The sequence below is a fragment of the Pelodiscus sinensis genome, chromosome 18, assembly GCF_052426305.1.
Source record: "Pelodiscus sinensis isolate ZL-2025 chromosome 18, ASM5242630v1, whole genome shotgun sequence".
Lineage (NCBI taxonomy): Eukaryota > Metazoa > Chordata > Testudines > Trionychidae > Pelodiscus > Pelodiscus sinensis.
Window position 1 is genome coordinate 29,110,657 of NC_143069.1, and position 16,799 is coordinate 29,127,455.

At 54.0% G+C, this 16,799-nt stretch overlaps 1 protein-coding gene across 2 annotated transcripts; it reads left to right on the forward strand.

The window, feature by feature from the left end:
* Positions 1-6,765: 6,765 nt before the first annotated feature.
* Positions 6,766-11,407, forward strand: LOC149523354 (uncharacterized). 2 transcript variants are annotated; one of them, XM_089770047.1, is made up of 4 exons: positions 6,766-7,189; positions 8,849-8,890; positions 9,673-9,875; positions 9,973-11,407. In XM_089770047.1, exons 1-3 carry the CDS (start codon positions 6,802-6,804, stop codon positions 9,867-9,869), a joined length of 627 nt encoding a protein of 208 aa, XP_089626173.1. In that variant the 5' UTR covers positions 6,766-6,801; the 3' UTR covers positions 9,870-9,875; positions 9,973-11,407. The 2 variants fall into 2 exon arrangements, with proteins under 2 accessions (XP_089626173.1, XP_089626172.1); XM_089770046.1 differs by having other exon boundaries at positions 9,673-11,407.
* Positions 11,408-16,799: the final 5,392 nt, after the last annotated feature.

Sequence of the window (16,799 nt, forward strand, 5' to 3'; positions counted from 1 at the left end):
ACCCCTTAGTTCAGGGCCACTCAAGCCTGTTTGCTTGCAGCCCAGGTGCAGTTTGGGTTTTCGCAGGGCTCAACATGCCGCCTGCAGGTAGGGCTGACAGCTAGTTTCAGAAGAAATACTGAACCTGGCAGGAAAAAAGTTGGTTAAGCAAACAAAAAAAGGGACCAAAGTTGCTGAGCCAAACCCTCCCTTCTTCCCCCTCCCTCCTACAAAAAGCCCTGGGATTCTTCTGTTGATTCCCTGTACATTTACCTGCGCAAAAACACGCGGTGTGGATGCTCTGCAAGCAGACGTAGCCTGAGAGGGGAAGGATTCCACTATTACAGGGAAGGTTCCTGGTTAGACACTATCCCGGCGGTATACGCTAGGGAAAGGATCTGAGTCCTGTACCCAGAGGCCTGTCGGACCATGAGAATTTCCCTTCCGCTCCGTGCAGCAGAATCCTTGTAACCCTGACAAGGCTGGGCCCATCTGCCCATGCTGCAGGCCGGGCATGTGCTCTGCCAATGGCCACACGCCCCAGGCTTTAAGTGGCAGGATCCTTCTCTCCAGTATCACCCCCATAGCAGAGCGATTTCTCCCACTCCCCAAGTCTGGCCTGCAAGGCCTCCTGACCAGGGATGTGCTCTGACTTTCGGCCTCTGCTCTGAATTATCTCAGGATTCCTCCATATTCACTGCGCTCAGCTGCTCATCACAGGGCATCAGCACCAGCCCCAGCACCTCCTGCTGTGCTACCTCTGGCCTCTCTGGCTCTGCCGGCTGCAGCTCTTCTCCAGCACTGGTCTGCTCCCTGGCCTGCTTCTGAGGCTCTGACTGGTGCAGTCTGCTCCCAGTGCAGTCCGGGCTCCTGCACCCCCCTTAGCTCCGCTTGACCAATCTGATTAGCTTCTATGATGAGGTAACTGGCTCTGTGGAGATGGGACAGTCAGTGGATGTGATACACCTTGACTTTAGCAAAGCTTTTGATACGGTCTCCCACAATATTCTTGTCAGCAAGGTAAGGGAATGTGGATTGGATAAATGGACAGATGGATAGAAAGATGGCTAGAAGGCCGGACCCAGCAGGTAGTGATCAACGGCTCGATGTCAAGTTGGCGGTCGGTTTCTAGCGGAGTGCCCCAAGGACTGGTTCTAGGACTGGTTTTGTTCAACATCTTTATTAATGACCTGGAGGAGGGGATGGATTGCACCCTTAGCAAGTTTGCGGATGACGCTAAGCTAGGGGGAGAGGTAGATACGCTGGAGGGCAGAGATAGGGTCCAGAGTGACTTAGACAAATTGGAGGATTGGGCCAAAAGAAATCTGATGAGGTTTAACAAGGACAAGTGCTGAGTCTTGCACTTGGGACAGAGGATTCCCAAGCATTGTTACAGGCTGGGGATCGAATGGCTCAGCAGCAGTTTGGCTGAAAAGGATCTGGGCATTACAGTGAACGAGAAGCTGGTTACCAGTCAATAGTTTGCTTTTGTAGCCAAAAAGTCTATTAGCATATTAGGGTGCATTAGGAGAAGCATTGTCAGCAGATCTAAAGAAGTGATTATTTCTTCAGCAATGGTGAGGCCACACCTGGAGTGTTGTATCCAGTTCTGGAACCTCCTCTCCCCTTAGAAAGAATGTGAATGCATTGAAGAGGATCCAGCAAAGGGTGACCAAAATGATTAGGGGGCTGAAGCACATGACCTATGAGGAGAGGCTGAGGAATTTGGGCTGATTTAGTCTGCAGAAGAGAAGACTGGGGCAGAGGGATTTGATAGAAGCCTTCAACTTCCTGAAGTGGGATTCCAAAAAGGATAGAGAGAGGCTGTTCACAGTAGTGACGGGCAGCAAAATGGGGAGCAATGGTCTCAAGTTGCAGTGGGGGAGATCTAGACTGGATATTAGGAAAAACTATTTCACTAGCTGTCAGGAAGCGGGGAGTTTTGGGAGTCCAAAGGGGGGTGTTACATACAGGGGGGTACTCAGTGCCCAGAAGTTACTGGTTTACTGTGACAAAGGGGGGGAGTTTGTTGTTTCAGAGAACAGCCCAGAGCTGGAGCCGTGGTGTCTGGTACCCTGGTGACCCCGACCCTGCTTGGAGGACACGGCCGGTTCTGGCCAGAGGACAGACAAATGGGCTGCAGAGAGGGACCCCAGAAACCAACGCAGCTGACCCCAGCGAGGGGAGAACATTGGATGGAGGAGAAGAGGCTGTGAAGAGAGGGGCCCAGGCGACCCTTTTGCCTGGGGAGAAAATAATGGACAGGGGAGGGGCTGTTGCTGGGGATATTGGAGGCTCTGCTGGGAGACTGGGGGTTGTTTTTGGGGACTGAGAGCAGAGCAGGGAGAGCTTGGCTGGCTGCAGGGGGAGGCTGACGTGCAGGCTGAGGGCCCAGGCCGACTGGCCTGAGGGATCCTTTGCTGTGTTCAAGGCTCAATAAACCCTCCTGTTTGGTGCTGGCTGATAGTTGCTCTGGTCTAGAGAAGAGGGGGGCACCGTTCCTTCTGGGAGTGGAGGCTCCAGGCATCCAGAGAGAGTGGACCCCCCTAAGAGGCTCACAGAGGAGGCAGGTGGCTGAAGGCCCTGAGACACATCATCCCGGAGGCGGAGGGGCGGACCCCCCAGGTGAGAGTGGGCCCCCCAAGAGAGGGTCGCTGCATTGGAGTGGACTCCCTGAGAAAGGGCTGTCTCACTGCCGCTGGAGTGGAGTGGGCTCCCCGAGAAGGGGCTGCCGTACTGGGGAAGGGGGGGGGGCTGCCGAGGGGCCAAGTGTGGGCATGACCTGCGAGCCGTGAAACTAGGAGGGTGGTGAAGCATTGGAATGGGTTCCCTAGGGAGGTGGTGGAATCCCGAGAGGTGTTTATGTCCTGGCTTTACAAAGCCCTGGCTGGGTTGTTTTAGTTGGGATTGGTCCTGCGTTGGGCAGGGGGGTTGGACTCGATGACTCCTGAGGTCTCTTCCAGCCCTGGGATTCTATGATCCCCCAGGGCAGTTCCAGCTCACAGGGAGTTCAGGACCCCGCTGGCTCCTGGCTCCCTCAGTGGCCTGCCTTCCCTGTCCATCATGCTAAACAGGGGCATTGGCCCCTCCCCATTGCCCCTAGGACTGTTAGGCTCAGAGTCCTGATTTTCCATTGACCCTTCTCTGTGGCACTGGGAGGGTCGGTCTAGGCTACACAGCTCTGCTGAGAGAGCCATGTAAACTAGGCTACCCGACATAGTTAATAAAGCCGAATTTAAATATCTCCGGCTTCATTAAAATAGAAATGGCTGCCGCACGGTGCTGGATCAGCTGATTGTCGGCAAAGCGTGTGAGTCTAGAGGACGATCTGCTGACAAAGGAAGCCTTTGTCAACCGATCCTGTAAGCCTCGTTTCACTGACTATGCAGTGACCTTTAACCCTGGCCCAGCTGTGTCCTTAGCCAGAGACCTGCCTCATTCCCCAGGCAGTAAAATAGGACAGGGAGTGGGGAGGAGCCTTTTCAGTGATAAGTTTAGTCTCAAATAATCAAACCAGGCCCCTTTGATTCTCAGTCTCACAGCCCTAAATAGAGACGCTGTGGCCGGAGCACGGCAGGGGGACCGTGCGGGGCAGGAAATGAGGAGCGATGACGAGTATCAGACCCAAGGAGCAGACAGAGCAGGGCAGAGAAAAGCTGCTGTGTCTCTGCTACCCCAGCCCTGCAGAATCCAGGTGTCCAGGGCTGGCTGGAACATCCAGCACTAGGGAGCAGAGACAGAGAGAGAGAGAGAGAGACTGGAGCTTCTCTTCACCGAAGTCAGACAGGGCAAATTGGGGCAGATCGGAGCAGGGGGCAACATCAGTTTGTCCCTTCTCCACTGCATCAAAGAGTGAAGCTGCTGGGCTGTTTCCATCCCACCATCACCCGGATGCTCCTGTCTCTGTGCCTATTGCTGCTCGGTGAGTATGTGCGAATTCTGGGCTAATTCGTAGCAGGTTGGGAGGAACCAGAACCGAGAGCAGCCCCTGGCCCAGACTGTCGGCAAAGCCTCTTCAGTGGGGGGGAAATGGGAACAAGTCTGTGAGGGTATGTCTACACTACAAAGTTAGTTCGAACTAACGGATGTTAGTTCGAACTAACTTTAATAGGTGCTACACTAGCGCTCCGCTAGTTCGAATTTGAATCGAACTAGCGGAGCGCTTAGTTCGAACTAGGTAAACCTCATTTTACGAGGACTAACGCCTAGTTCGAACTAGCTAGTTCGAATTAAGGGCTGTGTAGCCCTTTAGTTCGAACTAGTGGGAGGCTAGCCCTCCCCAGGTTTCCCTGGTGGCCACTCTGGCCAACACCAGGGAAACTCTATGCCCCCCTCCCGGCCCCGGACCCCTTAAAGGGGCACGGGCTGGCTACGGTGCCCGTGCCAGGTGCAAGCCTGCCAGCACCCAGCTAGCAGACCCTGCACCTGGCACGGCACAGAGCCACCCACCCGATGCCCCCCAGCCCACCCCCTCTTGCCGGGACCAGGCTGGTGGCTCCCGGGAGCTTGCCCTGGACCGCAAGAGGCGGGCACCTTCCTGGGCTAGTGCGGACATCGTGGACCTCGTCCACGATCTCCGCACTAGGCACAGGAAAGTGGCCGTCTAGGGCAGGAGAGCTGCCAGCCTGGCCACCCAGAACCAGGTGTGCATGAAAATCAAGGGGGTCCACTGAGACCCCCGACACTGAGCCCTGAGCTTACAATGGCCGTCCTGGGTCAGACCAAAGGTCCATCTAGCCCAGTAGCCTGTCTACCAACAGCGGCCAACCCTAGGGACCCTGGAGGGGATGGACCGAAGACAATGACCAAGCCATTTGTCTCGTGCCATCCCTCTCCAGCCTTCCACAAACTTTGGGCAGGGACACCACTCCTACCCTCTGGCTAATAGGACTCCATGGACCCAACCTCCATCACTTTATCTCACTTCTCTTTAAACTCTGTTCTAGTTCTAGCCTTCACAGCCTCCTGCAGCAAGGAGTTCCACAGGTTAACTATTTGCTTTGTCAACAACAACAACTTTCTCTTACTAGTTTCAAGCCTGCTACCCAGTCCTTTCCTTTGGTGTCCTCTAGTCCTTCTTTATGGGAACTCAGGAAGAACTTTTAGGAATGCACCCTCTCCACCCAACCCCTGCTTTTAGAGACCTCTATCCTGTCCCCCCTCCGTCTCCTCTTTTCTAAGCTGAACAGTCCCAGTCTCTGTAGCCTCTCTTCATATGGGACCTGTTCCCAACCCCTGATCATGTTAGTTGCCCTCCCTTCTCCCAGCCTTTCTCTTCCCCTCTCCCACCTCCTTTTCCCAGTCTCCCCCAGTTTTTTTTCAATTAAGACAGAGTCAATGTTGGAAGAAACGTTATCTTTATTTTGTACATCAATAAGAAGGGGGGCTAAGGAAGGGTACGTGGAAGGAGGTGAGGGAGGAATGGGGTACGAGCCCCCGATGGGGAGGACTGGGCTGGCTCTGCGGGCTTCTGGGGGTGGAAGCTCTCCTGCAGCCCCCCGATTGCCCCCTCTCCCCAGATCGCAGCCTGCGGCAAGTGCAGCCGGGCTGATGGCCGAGTGGTGTGATGTGCCCAGTGTGGGTACTCCGGGCACTCCAAGCCAGAACTTCTTTGCAAGCGGGGCACCCCTTAGAACTGTCTGTCCGGGGTGGGGGTCGGGACCCTTTAAGCGCAGCCCTCGGCTAGCCTGAGACAGCATCTCCACGCTCTAAGTCCTCCTTTTATGCCCTGCCGGCACTGCTTCCGGCCATCCTTAAGCCCTGTTCAGAGTCCACTCAATGTGGACTTGCTAGTTCGAATTAGCAAAACGCTAATTCGAACTAGTTTTTAGTTCTAGACGCGTTAGTTCGAACTAGCTTAGTTCGAATTAACTAATTCGAACTAAGTTAGTTCGAACTAGCGCTGTAGTGTAGACGTACCCTCAGTTACTGGGCCAGATCCCGCACTGGTGTAAATCAGTGTCACTCCTCTGGAATCAATCCTGGTTTACACCAGCTGAGGATCTGACCCTCTAGAGAGCTGTAGGGAAAGACAGCCCCAGCTCAGCCGAGGTCTGTGTGAGCGAGGGATCTGCCCTGCCCCAGACCTAACCTGCCTGGTTTCCTTCTTCAGCAACATAAAGATCAGGAATTTATTTCCTTGTCTATTAAAGGCAGCTTCTATCCCTCATGTGGCACCTCAAAAAAGGGGAGATTTTATCTCTAGCACTAACCACACGCCCCCTTTCTGTTCCCAGCGCTGAGTCCCAGCAGCCAGGAGATCTGCTCAGCTCCCGGTGAGTCCGTCTATCCAGGCCCGATCTGCCCATGGCATATACCCCTCCCTCTTCATGTGTCCAGCCACCACCCCTCTGGCCTGCTCCCTCCTCCCTGTGGTGCCAGCAGCAATGGCACAGGAAAGCAGCCAGGGGTGTGTGGGATCCCAGCAGGCAGAGCAGAGGGGGCAGGTCTCACGGTCGATCCCTCCCTGTCCTGCTGCCTCATCTCACTCTGAGGGCCACTGGGACACTGGCCAGAGAGTCACCTCCTCAGCCCATCTCACCGCCCCCCCTCCCCCCCCACACACACACAGGGCACTGCTGCTGGGAAGCCGAGAACACCCTGGCTCTGAGTCCTGTCTAGTACAAGGTGCTGGCCATGTACTAGACAGGACTCAATGGTCAGGGGCTGGCATCCCTGAGGGTTACTCCTCTTCCAGCTGTACCGTCCCAGCTGGGTCTGGGGGTGCCTCCAGGCTCTTTCATTACTCACATGATCCCAGAGAATAAAGTTTCCGATCACCAGAGAGAGCTTTGGGCTGGGATCAGAGCCTCCACCTCAGATATGACACAGACCCACCAGCAATTTCCCTGCTGCTCCATCCACAACGCTGGGCACCATCAGTGCCCCACTCACAGCTCTGACCCCAGGCCCTTCCCAGGTGCTCTCCCTGCCCCCACCCTCAACCTGAATCCGACGTCGGCTAAGCCAGGGGACTCTGTGAAGATCCAGTGTTCTGTGAGCTCCCAGCCCCTGGTCACCCGCATCGTCTTCTGCAAGGACGGGGTGGAGGTTTCATCCCAGAGGGGTTTGGAGAAGACTGTCTACAGCTATGATGATGCGGTGTCCAGGGGCAGCTCTGGGAATTACTCCTGCGGGTACGAGATCAAGGGCAGCGACAACCAGGTGACCAGTTCCCAGCTCAGCCTTGCCAAGTACCTCAGCGTCACTGGTAAGGGGTGTGTGTGTGTCTGTCTATCTGTGGTGTAGCTCAGCTCCATTCAGCAACTCAGCATCCCACAAAATGGAGATGGGGGTGAATGGCAGGGTGAGGCAACAATTCAATAACCAGAGCCCGAAAAATGCAAACGCTGAAATGTATCAAAATCAGAAACAAAATTGTTCTAACAAAACAGTTTAGTTCAAATGTAGACCCAGAGAGTCAGGCCCCTCCAGTTTTACCCAGATCACCTCCAATGGCCTGACACAAAGAGGAGAGGAGGGGAGGGCCAACCTTGGGTGGATGCAGGGCCTGAGTCAAACACCCCCCCACACACACACAGTGCCCTGGGTATAGGGCTAAGGGCAGCCCCCCATCTCTGCCTCCCCCCCCCCCCGTGCTACCCTCTTATTCCCTGGCCAGCATGACACAAACAGGTAGGCTGTCCCACGCCAACCCCCAGTTTAATCTTAGGGGTGGGAGCTGGAGCCGCTCGACAGCCGGTTCCACTCCACTGAGTCGTGCCGCCCTCCCAGCACACTGAGCTTCGATTCTCTATGGCAGCGGAAAGCAGAGACCCTGGGCCTGGGGCACCCTGCTCCCCTGTGCCGCAGAGAAGCCGAGTGCATCAGGCTGGGACACGGCAGCAGGGCAGGGGCAGAGTAGGCTGCTGGGCCGCTCCAGCTCCCAACTCCAGGGTGAGTGCAGAGGGTGGGGACAGGGTGACCCCCTGCTGCCTTCCCATAGTGTCCTGTCCACAGGATGATTGAGGCGGCCAGTATGGCGTGCCCCAAAGCGGAGGGCTTGGGGGAGCCGCCCTGAACCATCCTATGGACGGGACATCTCTGGGTGAGGGGACCTCATGGAAAAATCTCACTTGAAGGGACCATGGGATGCCCTTGGGCCCAGTCCTCTGACCTGAGGCAGGACCAAGTACCCCTGGCCCATCCCTGCCAGGGGATTTTCCCTTCTGTTTTAATCAACCCCAGTGACAGGGATTCCACAGCCTGTTCAGGGCTTCACTCGCCCATTGGACCCACAGACTCGTAGCTCCAGTCCCCTGCGCTCGGGGCAGCCCCAAGTGTTGTCTGGACCTTTCCTAACAAGGGCTTCTCTAACCGGCTCTTAAGCCTCTGCAGGGATTCCACAGCTCAGAGCTAGAAAACTTTCCCCACGATCTCACCTCATCCTGCCTTGCTGCACATTACGCTGGTTCCTGCTTCTCCTACCCCCAGAGAGCACTGAGAGCAACTGACCCCTAGAGACCGTTCCCAGGTGCCCCCTCAGGCTCCTGTTCTCAACTCTAAACAAGCCCCAGTGCTCCTAACCTCTCCGCCCAGCTCAGATTGACTAACCTTTGCTCAGCGTTATTGCTCCGCTCTGAACCCTCCCCAGCTTCTCCCCCTCTTTGCTAAAGTGCCACCCCCAGAACTGGCCCCTGTGCTGCAGCTGAGGCCTCATCAGTGCTGAAGAAAGCAGCACAGACACCTCCCCTGTCTTACACACACTCACCTGGTTGACTCAGATCCACTTTGTGACCTACCCAGAGTCCAGAGTCTTTCAGCATCCCTGTCCCCAGCCAGTGACTGCCCGTGGTCAGTTGTGGTAGAGCAACATAGGGGCCTGGACTGGACCACGGCCTGCTCTGATCTGGGTGTGTTTGTTGCCTAGGTGATGACTCCAGCAGTGGTGCCAGGATTCCCTCTCCCCCAGGTAAATGCTTCTGAAGCGCTTCTCTGTTGTGGGGTCTCTAGTTAGGGAAGAGTGGGTCCTGGCTGGACAGCCCCAGTCTGAGTGTGATGGCCCTGAGGATGGATGTACGTGTCCAATGCAGCACCCTCTCTCCCTGCAGCTCTCTCAGGCTTTGCCCAGCATTGCTGAGCAATACAGGCTCTGCATAACTGCGCCAGCAGCAGCAATTCCCCTGGGAGTTCAGAGCTGGTCCCATCACCTGGTGATCCCAGGAAAGGCCGATCCATTCCCTGCTGCTGCTCTAGGACCTTCCCTTAGCCTGGGCTTGGAACTGCCCCTGTGCCAGCTGGAGAGTTGGGACACAAGAGGGGCACAAGGGCAGGGCGGTTATTAAAGCAGACACCGGGGGAGGAGAGAATTGGACACAATAATCCCAGGCCAAGGTATTCGCCCTCAGGGCTAGGCCAAGATGTTTGCTGCTCCCTAGACAAATCCCAGTCAGCAACGGCCAAGCACGCCGAGGGCTCCCTGTCATACTGCCCCAACTGTGACCCCTTATTCTAGGACAGTACATGGGGCCAGGCAATGGGAACCCAGCCCAGCAAAGCCTCCATCTTTGCATCACTTAGGCCTCCCAGCCAGGGAACGTGCCCCCTGCAGCACGATTCCCCCATAGAGTGAGGCTTCCGGCAGCTTACATACCGGACCAGTTACACAGCAGCTGCTCTGTGCCTAGTGCTGGCCCTGCAGGGCCACACGCTGCTCTGCACACGGCCCTCACCACAGCCCTTTCCGTGTTGCAGGGCTGAACATGTCCCCCGTCATCTGGGCTGCCCGCACTGTCCTGGTCCTGCTGCTCCTGGTGTCTGCGCCCATCATCACCTTCGTGCTGGACAAACTGAGCCTGCCTGAGCCTGCGGGGCTGGTGGAGACCCCTGGGGGCAGTGGCAGCATTTCTGGGAAAAGAGGCAATGGGAGATCCCCAGTGACCATCTATTAGCAGGAGGTGAGGAGGGGGTTGGGCTCTGAGTGAGTGTTGGGGAGACACCACAGGTCAGTGCTACACAACAGACCCCTACAAAATAGACCCCTTCTTTGCACAGGGAACGCCACCAGGGAATGTCAGTGGTGCTGCCAGGGTTCCACTGTGGAGTGATGAGACAATGTGCAATTCTTAACGTTTGAAGCAGACATTTAAAAAAAACCCTGGAGACTTTCCCTGTGGCAGACACCACCCATCCGCTGGAGCACACTTTTCACCAATCCCAGTGAAAACCTCCATCTGACCTGTGCTGATCCAATAAAAGATGTTACTTCTCCTCTGGCTTTTTTTTTTCTCTTCACACATTAACGCCTCCATCCACTAGCTAAGGCTATAATTGCAGCTGTGCAAAGCTGTCATGTTTTTTTCCCTCTGCAAGTTCAGGACCCCAGGAACTTCCCCATCCTCTGGAGCTAAGTGTAGCAGACAGACTGGCCAGCAAACATCTCCCCTGCCATCAGCACCCGTCTAACATCCCTGTGGCCTCCCCGCAAAGGCATCTCCTGACATTCAGCATTAGGAAAGGGCTGGTTTCTCAGCAAGAAAATCTCTCCCCCAGGATATGTCTATGCTACAGAGTTTTGTCAGAAAAATGGATGTTTTTCTTGGAAAACTTGAAGACTGTCCACACTGCAATTGCATTTTTCTGCAAGAAAACCAAAAGAACGGGGGCGGGGGTTCCAGCACTGGTATTCCTCATTCTATGAGGAAGAGGCCTTTTTCCAGAAGAGCTTTTGCAAAAGGCATGTGGACAGGGAAGAGGGAGTTCTTTCGGAAAAACCACAGGTGCCCTAGTGGCCATTCCGTCCATAGCAATCACAGCTTACACGCGGATGGATGCTCTCTTTCGAAAAAGCTGATCATTTTTCGATACACTTTTGCGTGTGGACTCGTTCTTTCGGAAGATCTCTTCCAAAAAAGGCTTCTTCCAAAAGAAGCCTGCAGTCTAGATGTGACCCCACTGTCTGGCTCTGGCCCTTCACTTCTAGGCCCCACTCTGATACTCATGCTGTGATCCAGTCCCGGGTTGAGAGAACTGGCTGCCCAATGCAATGTGCCACGAGTCACAAACTGGACAACCAATGCATCAAACAGACCCTCACTGGCCTAAGATTATAGCCCAGATTGTGTTGGATTAAAACTCTCTCAAACCATAATAGATGAGTCATCCTTCATTATACCTTTAACACAAGCCTTTGTCTGATGTCACTCCGGCTGCACCCTAACCCAGACAGATTCCAGCCCCCAGTTATATTTTGCTTCCATGCCCAAAGGTATCACTTCCATGCACTGACAAGACCTGAGACATCCTACTGCAGAGGATGGGAAGATGGATCTTGGGGCAACACCTGGGGTTTGGTGTATTTCTGGGTTCTATATCCGGCTATGCCACCGACTCACTGTGTGAGCTTTAGTAAGTCCCCTCCTATCTGAGGGTATGTCTACACTACAATGTTAGTTCGAACTAACGGACGTTAGTTCGAACTAACATTCATAGCCGCTACACTAGCGCTCCGTTAGTTCGAATTTGAATCGAACTAGTGGAGCGCTTAGTTCGAACTAGGAAAACCTCATTTTACGAGGATTAAGCCTAGTTCGAACTTACTAGTTTGAATTAAGGGGTGTGTAGCCCCTTAATTCGAACTAGTGGGAGGCTAGCCCTCCCCAGGTTTCCCTGGTGGCCACTCTGGCCAACACCAGGGAAACTCTATGCCCCCCTCCCGGCCCCGGACCCCTTAAAGGGGCACGGGCTGGCTACGGTGCCCGTGCCAGGCGCAAGCCTGCCAGCACCCAGCCAGCAGACCCTGCACCTGGCACGGCACAGAGCCACCCACCCGATGTCCCCCAGCCCACCCCCTCTTCCCGGGACCAGGCTGGCGGCTCCCGGGAGCTTGCCCTGGACCGCAAGAGGCGGGCACCTGCCTGGGCTAGTGCGGACATCGTGGACCTCGTCCACGATCTCCGCACTAGGCACAGGAAAGTGGCCGTCTAGGGCAGGAGAGCTGCCAGCCTGGCCACCCAGGAGCAGGAGTGCATGAAAATCAAGGGGGTCCAGTGAGACCCCCAACCCTGAGCCCTGAGCTTACAATGGCCGTCCTGGGTCAGACCAAAGGTCCATCTAGCCCAGTAGCCTGTCTGCCGACAGCGGCCAGCCCTAGGGACCCTGGAGGGGATGGACCGAAGAAAGTGACCAAGCCATTTGTCTCGTGCCATCCCTCTCCAGCCTTCCACAAACTTTGGGCAGGGACACCACTCCTACCCCCTGGCTAAGAGCACTCCATGGACCCAACCTCCATGACTTGATCTCACTTCCCTTTAAACTCTGTTCTAGTTGTAGCCTTCACAGCCTCCTGCAGCAAGGAGTTCCACAGGTTAACTATTTGCTTTGGCGGCAACAACAACAACTTTACTAGTTTCAAGCCTGCTACCCATTCCTTTCCTTTGGTGTCCTCTAGTCCTTCTTTATGGGAACTCATGAAGAACTTTTCTGAATGCACCCTCTCCACCCAACCCCTGCTTTTAGAGACCTCTATCCTGTCCCCGCTCCGTCTCCTCTTTTCTAAGCTGAACAGTCCCAGTGTCTGTAGCCTCTCTTCATCTGGGACCTGTTCCCAACCCCTGATCATGTTAGTTGCCCTCCCCTCTCCCAGCCTTTCTCTTCCCCTCTCTCACCTCCTTTTCCCAGTCTCCCCCAGTTTTGTTCAATAAAGACAGAGTCAATGTTGGAAGAAACGTTATCTTTATTTTGTACATCAGGAAGGGGGGCTAGGGAAGGGTAAGTGGAAGGAGGTGAGGGAGGAATGGGGTACGAGCCCCCGATGGGGAGGACTGGGCTGGCTCTGCGGGCTTCTGGGGGTGGAAGCTCTCCTGCAGCCCCCCAATTGCCCCCTCTCCCCAGATGGCAGCCTGCGGCAAGTGCAGCCGGGCTGATGGCCGAGTGCTGTGATGTCCCCAGTGTGGGCACTCCGGGCAGTCCAAGCCAGGACTGGTTTTCAAGCGGGGCACCCCTGAGAACTGTCTGTCCGGGGTGGGGGTCGGGTCCCTTTAAGCGCAGCCCTCGGCTAGCCTGAGACAGCAGCTCCACGCTCTAAGTCCTCCTCTGATGCCCTGCCGGCACTGCTTCCGGCCATCCTTAAGCCCTGTTCAGGGTCCACTCAATGTGGACATGCTAGTTCGAATTAGCAAAACGCTAATTCGAACTAGTTTTTAGTTCTAGACGCGTTAGTTCGAACTAGCTTAGTTCGAACTAACTCTGTAGTGTAGACATACCCTGACAGTGGTATAAGTGCTGTGGGATAAATTCTCCCCTTAGTTCAGGGCCACGCAAGCCTGTTTGCTTGTGGCCCATGGTGCAGTTTGGGTTTTTGCAGGGCTCAACATGCCGCCTGCAGGTAGGGCTGACAGCTAGTTTCAGAAAAAATACCGAACATGTCAGGAAAAAAGTTGGTTGAGCAAAGAAAAAAAGGGACCAAAATAGTTGAGCCACACCCTCTCCACTCCCCCCCCCCCCAGAAGCCCTGGGATTCTTCTGTTGATTCACTGTAAATTTACCTGCACAAAAACACGCTTGCTGTGTGGATGCTCTGCAAGCAGACGTAGCCTGAGAAGAGAAGGATTCCACTCTCCAAGTCTGGCCTGCAAGGCCTCCTGCCCCCACTTTCAGCCTCTGCTCTGAATTATCTCAGGATTCCTCCATATTCGCTCAGCTCAGCTGCTCATCACAGGGCATCAGCACCAGTACCTGCTGCTGCGCTAGCTCTGGCCTCTCTGGCTCTGCCGGCTGCAGCTCTTCTCCAGCACTGGTCTGCTCCCTGGCCTGCTTCTGAGGCTCTGACTGGTGCAGTCTGCTCCTAGTGCAATCCGGGCTCCTGCACCCCCCTTAGCTCCACTTGACCAACCTGATTAGCTTCTAGGATGAGGTAACTGGCTCTGTGGAGATGGGACAGTCAGTGGATGTGATACATCTTGACTTCAGCAAAGATTTTCATACGGTCTCCCACAATATTCTTGCCAGCAAGTTAAGGGAATGTGGATTGGATAATTGGACGGTAAGATGGATAGAAAGCTGGCCAGAAGGCCGGTCACAGCAGTTAGTGATCAACCGCTCAATGTCAAGTTGGCGGTCGGTTTCTAGTGGAGTGCCCCAAGGATTGGTTCTAGGACTGGTTTTGTTCAACATCTTTATTAATGACCTGGACGAGGGGATGGATTGCACCCTCAGCAAGTTTGCGGATGACGCTAAGCTTGGGGGAGAGTGTTATCCACCAGCTCTGTGATTATTGGGGAACCAGAACATGGTCACCTGTCAGCCTTGTGCTCTTGGGGAGTCAGGGAGTGACATTCATGGAAAACCATTCCCCTCCCTCAGGCCTCTGCTAGAATCAAAGACAAAACAATGAAAAGGCCGGGGAAGACACACCTAAACTGCTTCAGACAAGGGTGATATAATTAAGGAAACACCCCAGCCATTTGCATTAAAGATGGAACAGAGGGACATCTCATTAGCATACAGAATGGAGAGCAGCTCTTCCAAGGCAGGAACCGCAGTGAACTATGGGACACCGAAAGCAGAGAAGCACTGCCTGATGGGAAATCCCTGTTCCAGATGCTAATGAACTCGGGTCTGCTCACACCCAAATTAGTCATTATCAGACCAATTCTAGTAACGATCCTATTGACATCTAAAATACTGAAACTGCCAAGTTGCATTGTGAGCTCCTTCAAGGAACATCCCCCATAACCAGGTGTGATCAGTCTCTATTGTCTCTCCTCTTTCTCTTTGAACTATCCCTATAAAAACATCTATCCTTGCCCCAAGAAAACTGTTCTGATACCTGGACTTAAACTACATCAGTTCCATTGAGACTTATTCATCTCCTGTCTGATTGTGCTGGGGGCTCTGTCCTGCTTCTCTCCTGCCCTCTGGACCCCCGGCTACCGTCATCATCTGGGAACCCCGATCAGTGCAAGCTCCGTGGAGTGGTGAGGTCTCTCTCTCTCTCTCTCTCTTTCTCTTTCTCTCTCTCCCAACTATCTCTCTAAGCATAGCCGCCTGACCCTGCCCTGTGTAAACTGTTATATGGTTACCTAACGTTTGTAATCAGTTTCAATTTAGATTTAATACTGTAATTGTTAGATTTAATACTGTAACCTTTTGATATCTATTCACTACTCAGAAATAAATCACTTTCATTGTTAAGCTGGTTGCTTCCCTCTCTTTCTCTTTCACTCACTCTTCCTTAAGGGGTGTTGTTTTGGCTTCCCCATTCGCTCTGCAACAACGCTTCTTGTACCCAAGCAAAAGATCCCTGTAGTGCTCAAAATCCTGTGGGGTTTGCTCATCGTGTGGTTTACCAGTGAATGACTGTGGTGTGAAAGTGGGGATAGGGGGTGCTGAACCTGGGGGCTTATGAGGATAGCAGCTTAAAGTGCTGTTTAATCCAGCCCACGGAGTCCAAAGGCACATGAGGGTGCAGTGTGGCATTGCTGTGAAACCCAGCCAGCTGAGTCCAGGGACATATGAGGGGGTCAGCTTGTGAGTGCTGAGTACCCAGTCCTCTCAGACGTGCTCTGATTAGTGGGTGTGAGTGTCTGTGTGTGTTGCCAAGGTGGTAAGAACCCCATCCTGAGGAACCTAGTTCCTGCAGGAGAGCTCCAGTGGGAGGGGGAATTGGCAGCAGGGAGAATTCAGCTCCATATGAGAGCACAAGTAAGCACCAACAGCACACTGATAGAATTGTTAACCTTCCCCCAGTCCCAGTCCCCCAGTTACCATGAGGGTAACCCTGATAAATGAGCATACCCCAGAGTATTGGGCAAATCTGGTAACAAGAGGTAGATATGCTGGAGGGCAGGGATAGGGTCCAGAGTGACCTGGACAAATTGGAGGATTGGGCCAAAAGAAATCTGATGAGGTTTAACAAGGACAAGTGCTGAGTCTTGCACTTGGGACGGAGGAATCCCAAGCATTGTTACAGGCTGGGGATTGAATGGCTCAGTAGCAGTTTGGCTGAAAAGGATCTGGGGATTACAGTGAATGAGAAGCTGGATACGAGTCAATAGTTTGCTTTTGTAACCAAAAAATCTAATGGCATATTAGGGAGCATTAGGAGAAGCATTTTTAGCAGATCTAAAGAAGTGATTATTTCCTCGACAATGGTGATGCCACCTCTGGAGTACTAAAGTGCTGTGTCCAGTTCTGGAATCCCCCCTCCCTTAGAAAGAATGTGGACGCATTGGAGCGGATCCAGCGGAGGGCGACCAAAATGATTAGGGGGCTGAAGCACATGACCTATGAGGAGAGGCTGAGGAATTTGGGCTGATTTAGTCTGCAAAAGAGAAGACTGGGGCAGGGGGATTTGATAGCAGCCTTCAACTTCCTGAAGTGGAATTCCAAAAAGGATAGAGAGGGGCTGTTCATAGTAGTGACGGGCAGCAAAATGGGGAGCAATGGTCTCAAGTTGCAGTAGGGGAGATCTAGATTGGATATTAGGAAAAACTATTTCACTAGGAGGGTGGGGAAGCACTGGAATGGGTTACCTCCGGAGGTGGTGGAATCCCTAGAGGTTTTTAAGACCTGGCTTCACAAATTCCTGGCTGGGTTGTTTTAGTTAGGATTGGTCCTGCGTTGGGCAGGGGGGTTGGACTCAATGACTCCTGAGGTCTCTTCCAGCCCTGGGATTCTATGGTCCCCCAGGGCAATTCCAGCTCACAGGGAGTTCAGGACCCCGCTGGCTTCCTGGCTCCCTCAGTGGCCTGCCTTCCCTGTCCATCATGCTGAACAGGGGCATTGGCCCCTCCCCATTGTTCCTGGGACTGTTAGGCTCAGAGTCCTGATTTTCCATTGACCCTTCTCCGTGGCACTGGGAGAGTTTAACTAGGGATCGG

What these genes read in the sequence shown, in the direction of transcription:
- LOC149523354 (XM_089770046.1), top strand. Translation starts at nt 6,802, where the DNA reads ATGACACAGACCCACCAGCAATTTCCCTGCTGCTCCATCCACAACGCT. An exon ending in CAAGTACCTCAGCGTCACTG is followed by an intron (nt 7,190 to 8,848) that starts GTAAGGGGTGTG and finishes TTTGTTGCCTAG; the next exon opens with GTGATGACTCCAGCAGTGGT. An exon ending in CAGGATTCCCTCTCCCCCAG is followed by an intron (nt 8,891 to 9,672) that starts GTAAATGCTTCT and finishes TCCGTGTTGCAG; the next exon opens with GGCTGAACATGTCCCCCGTC.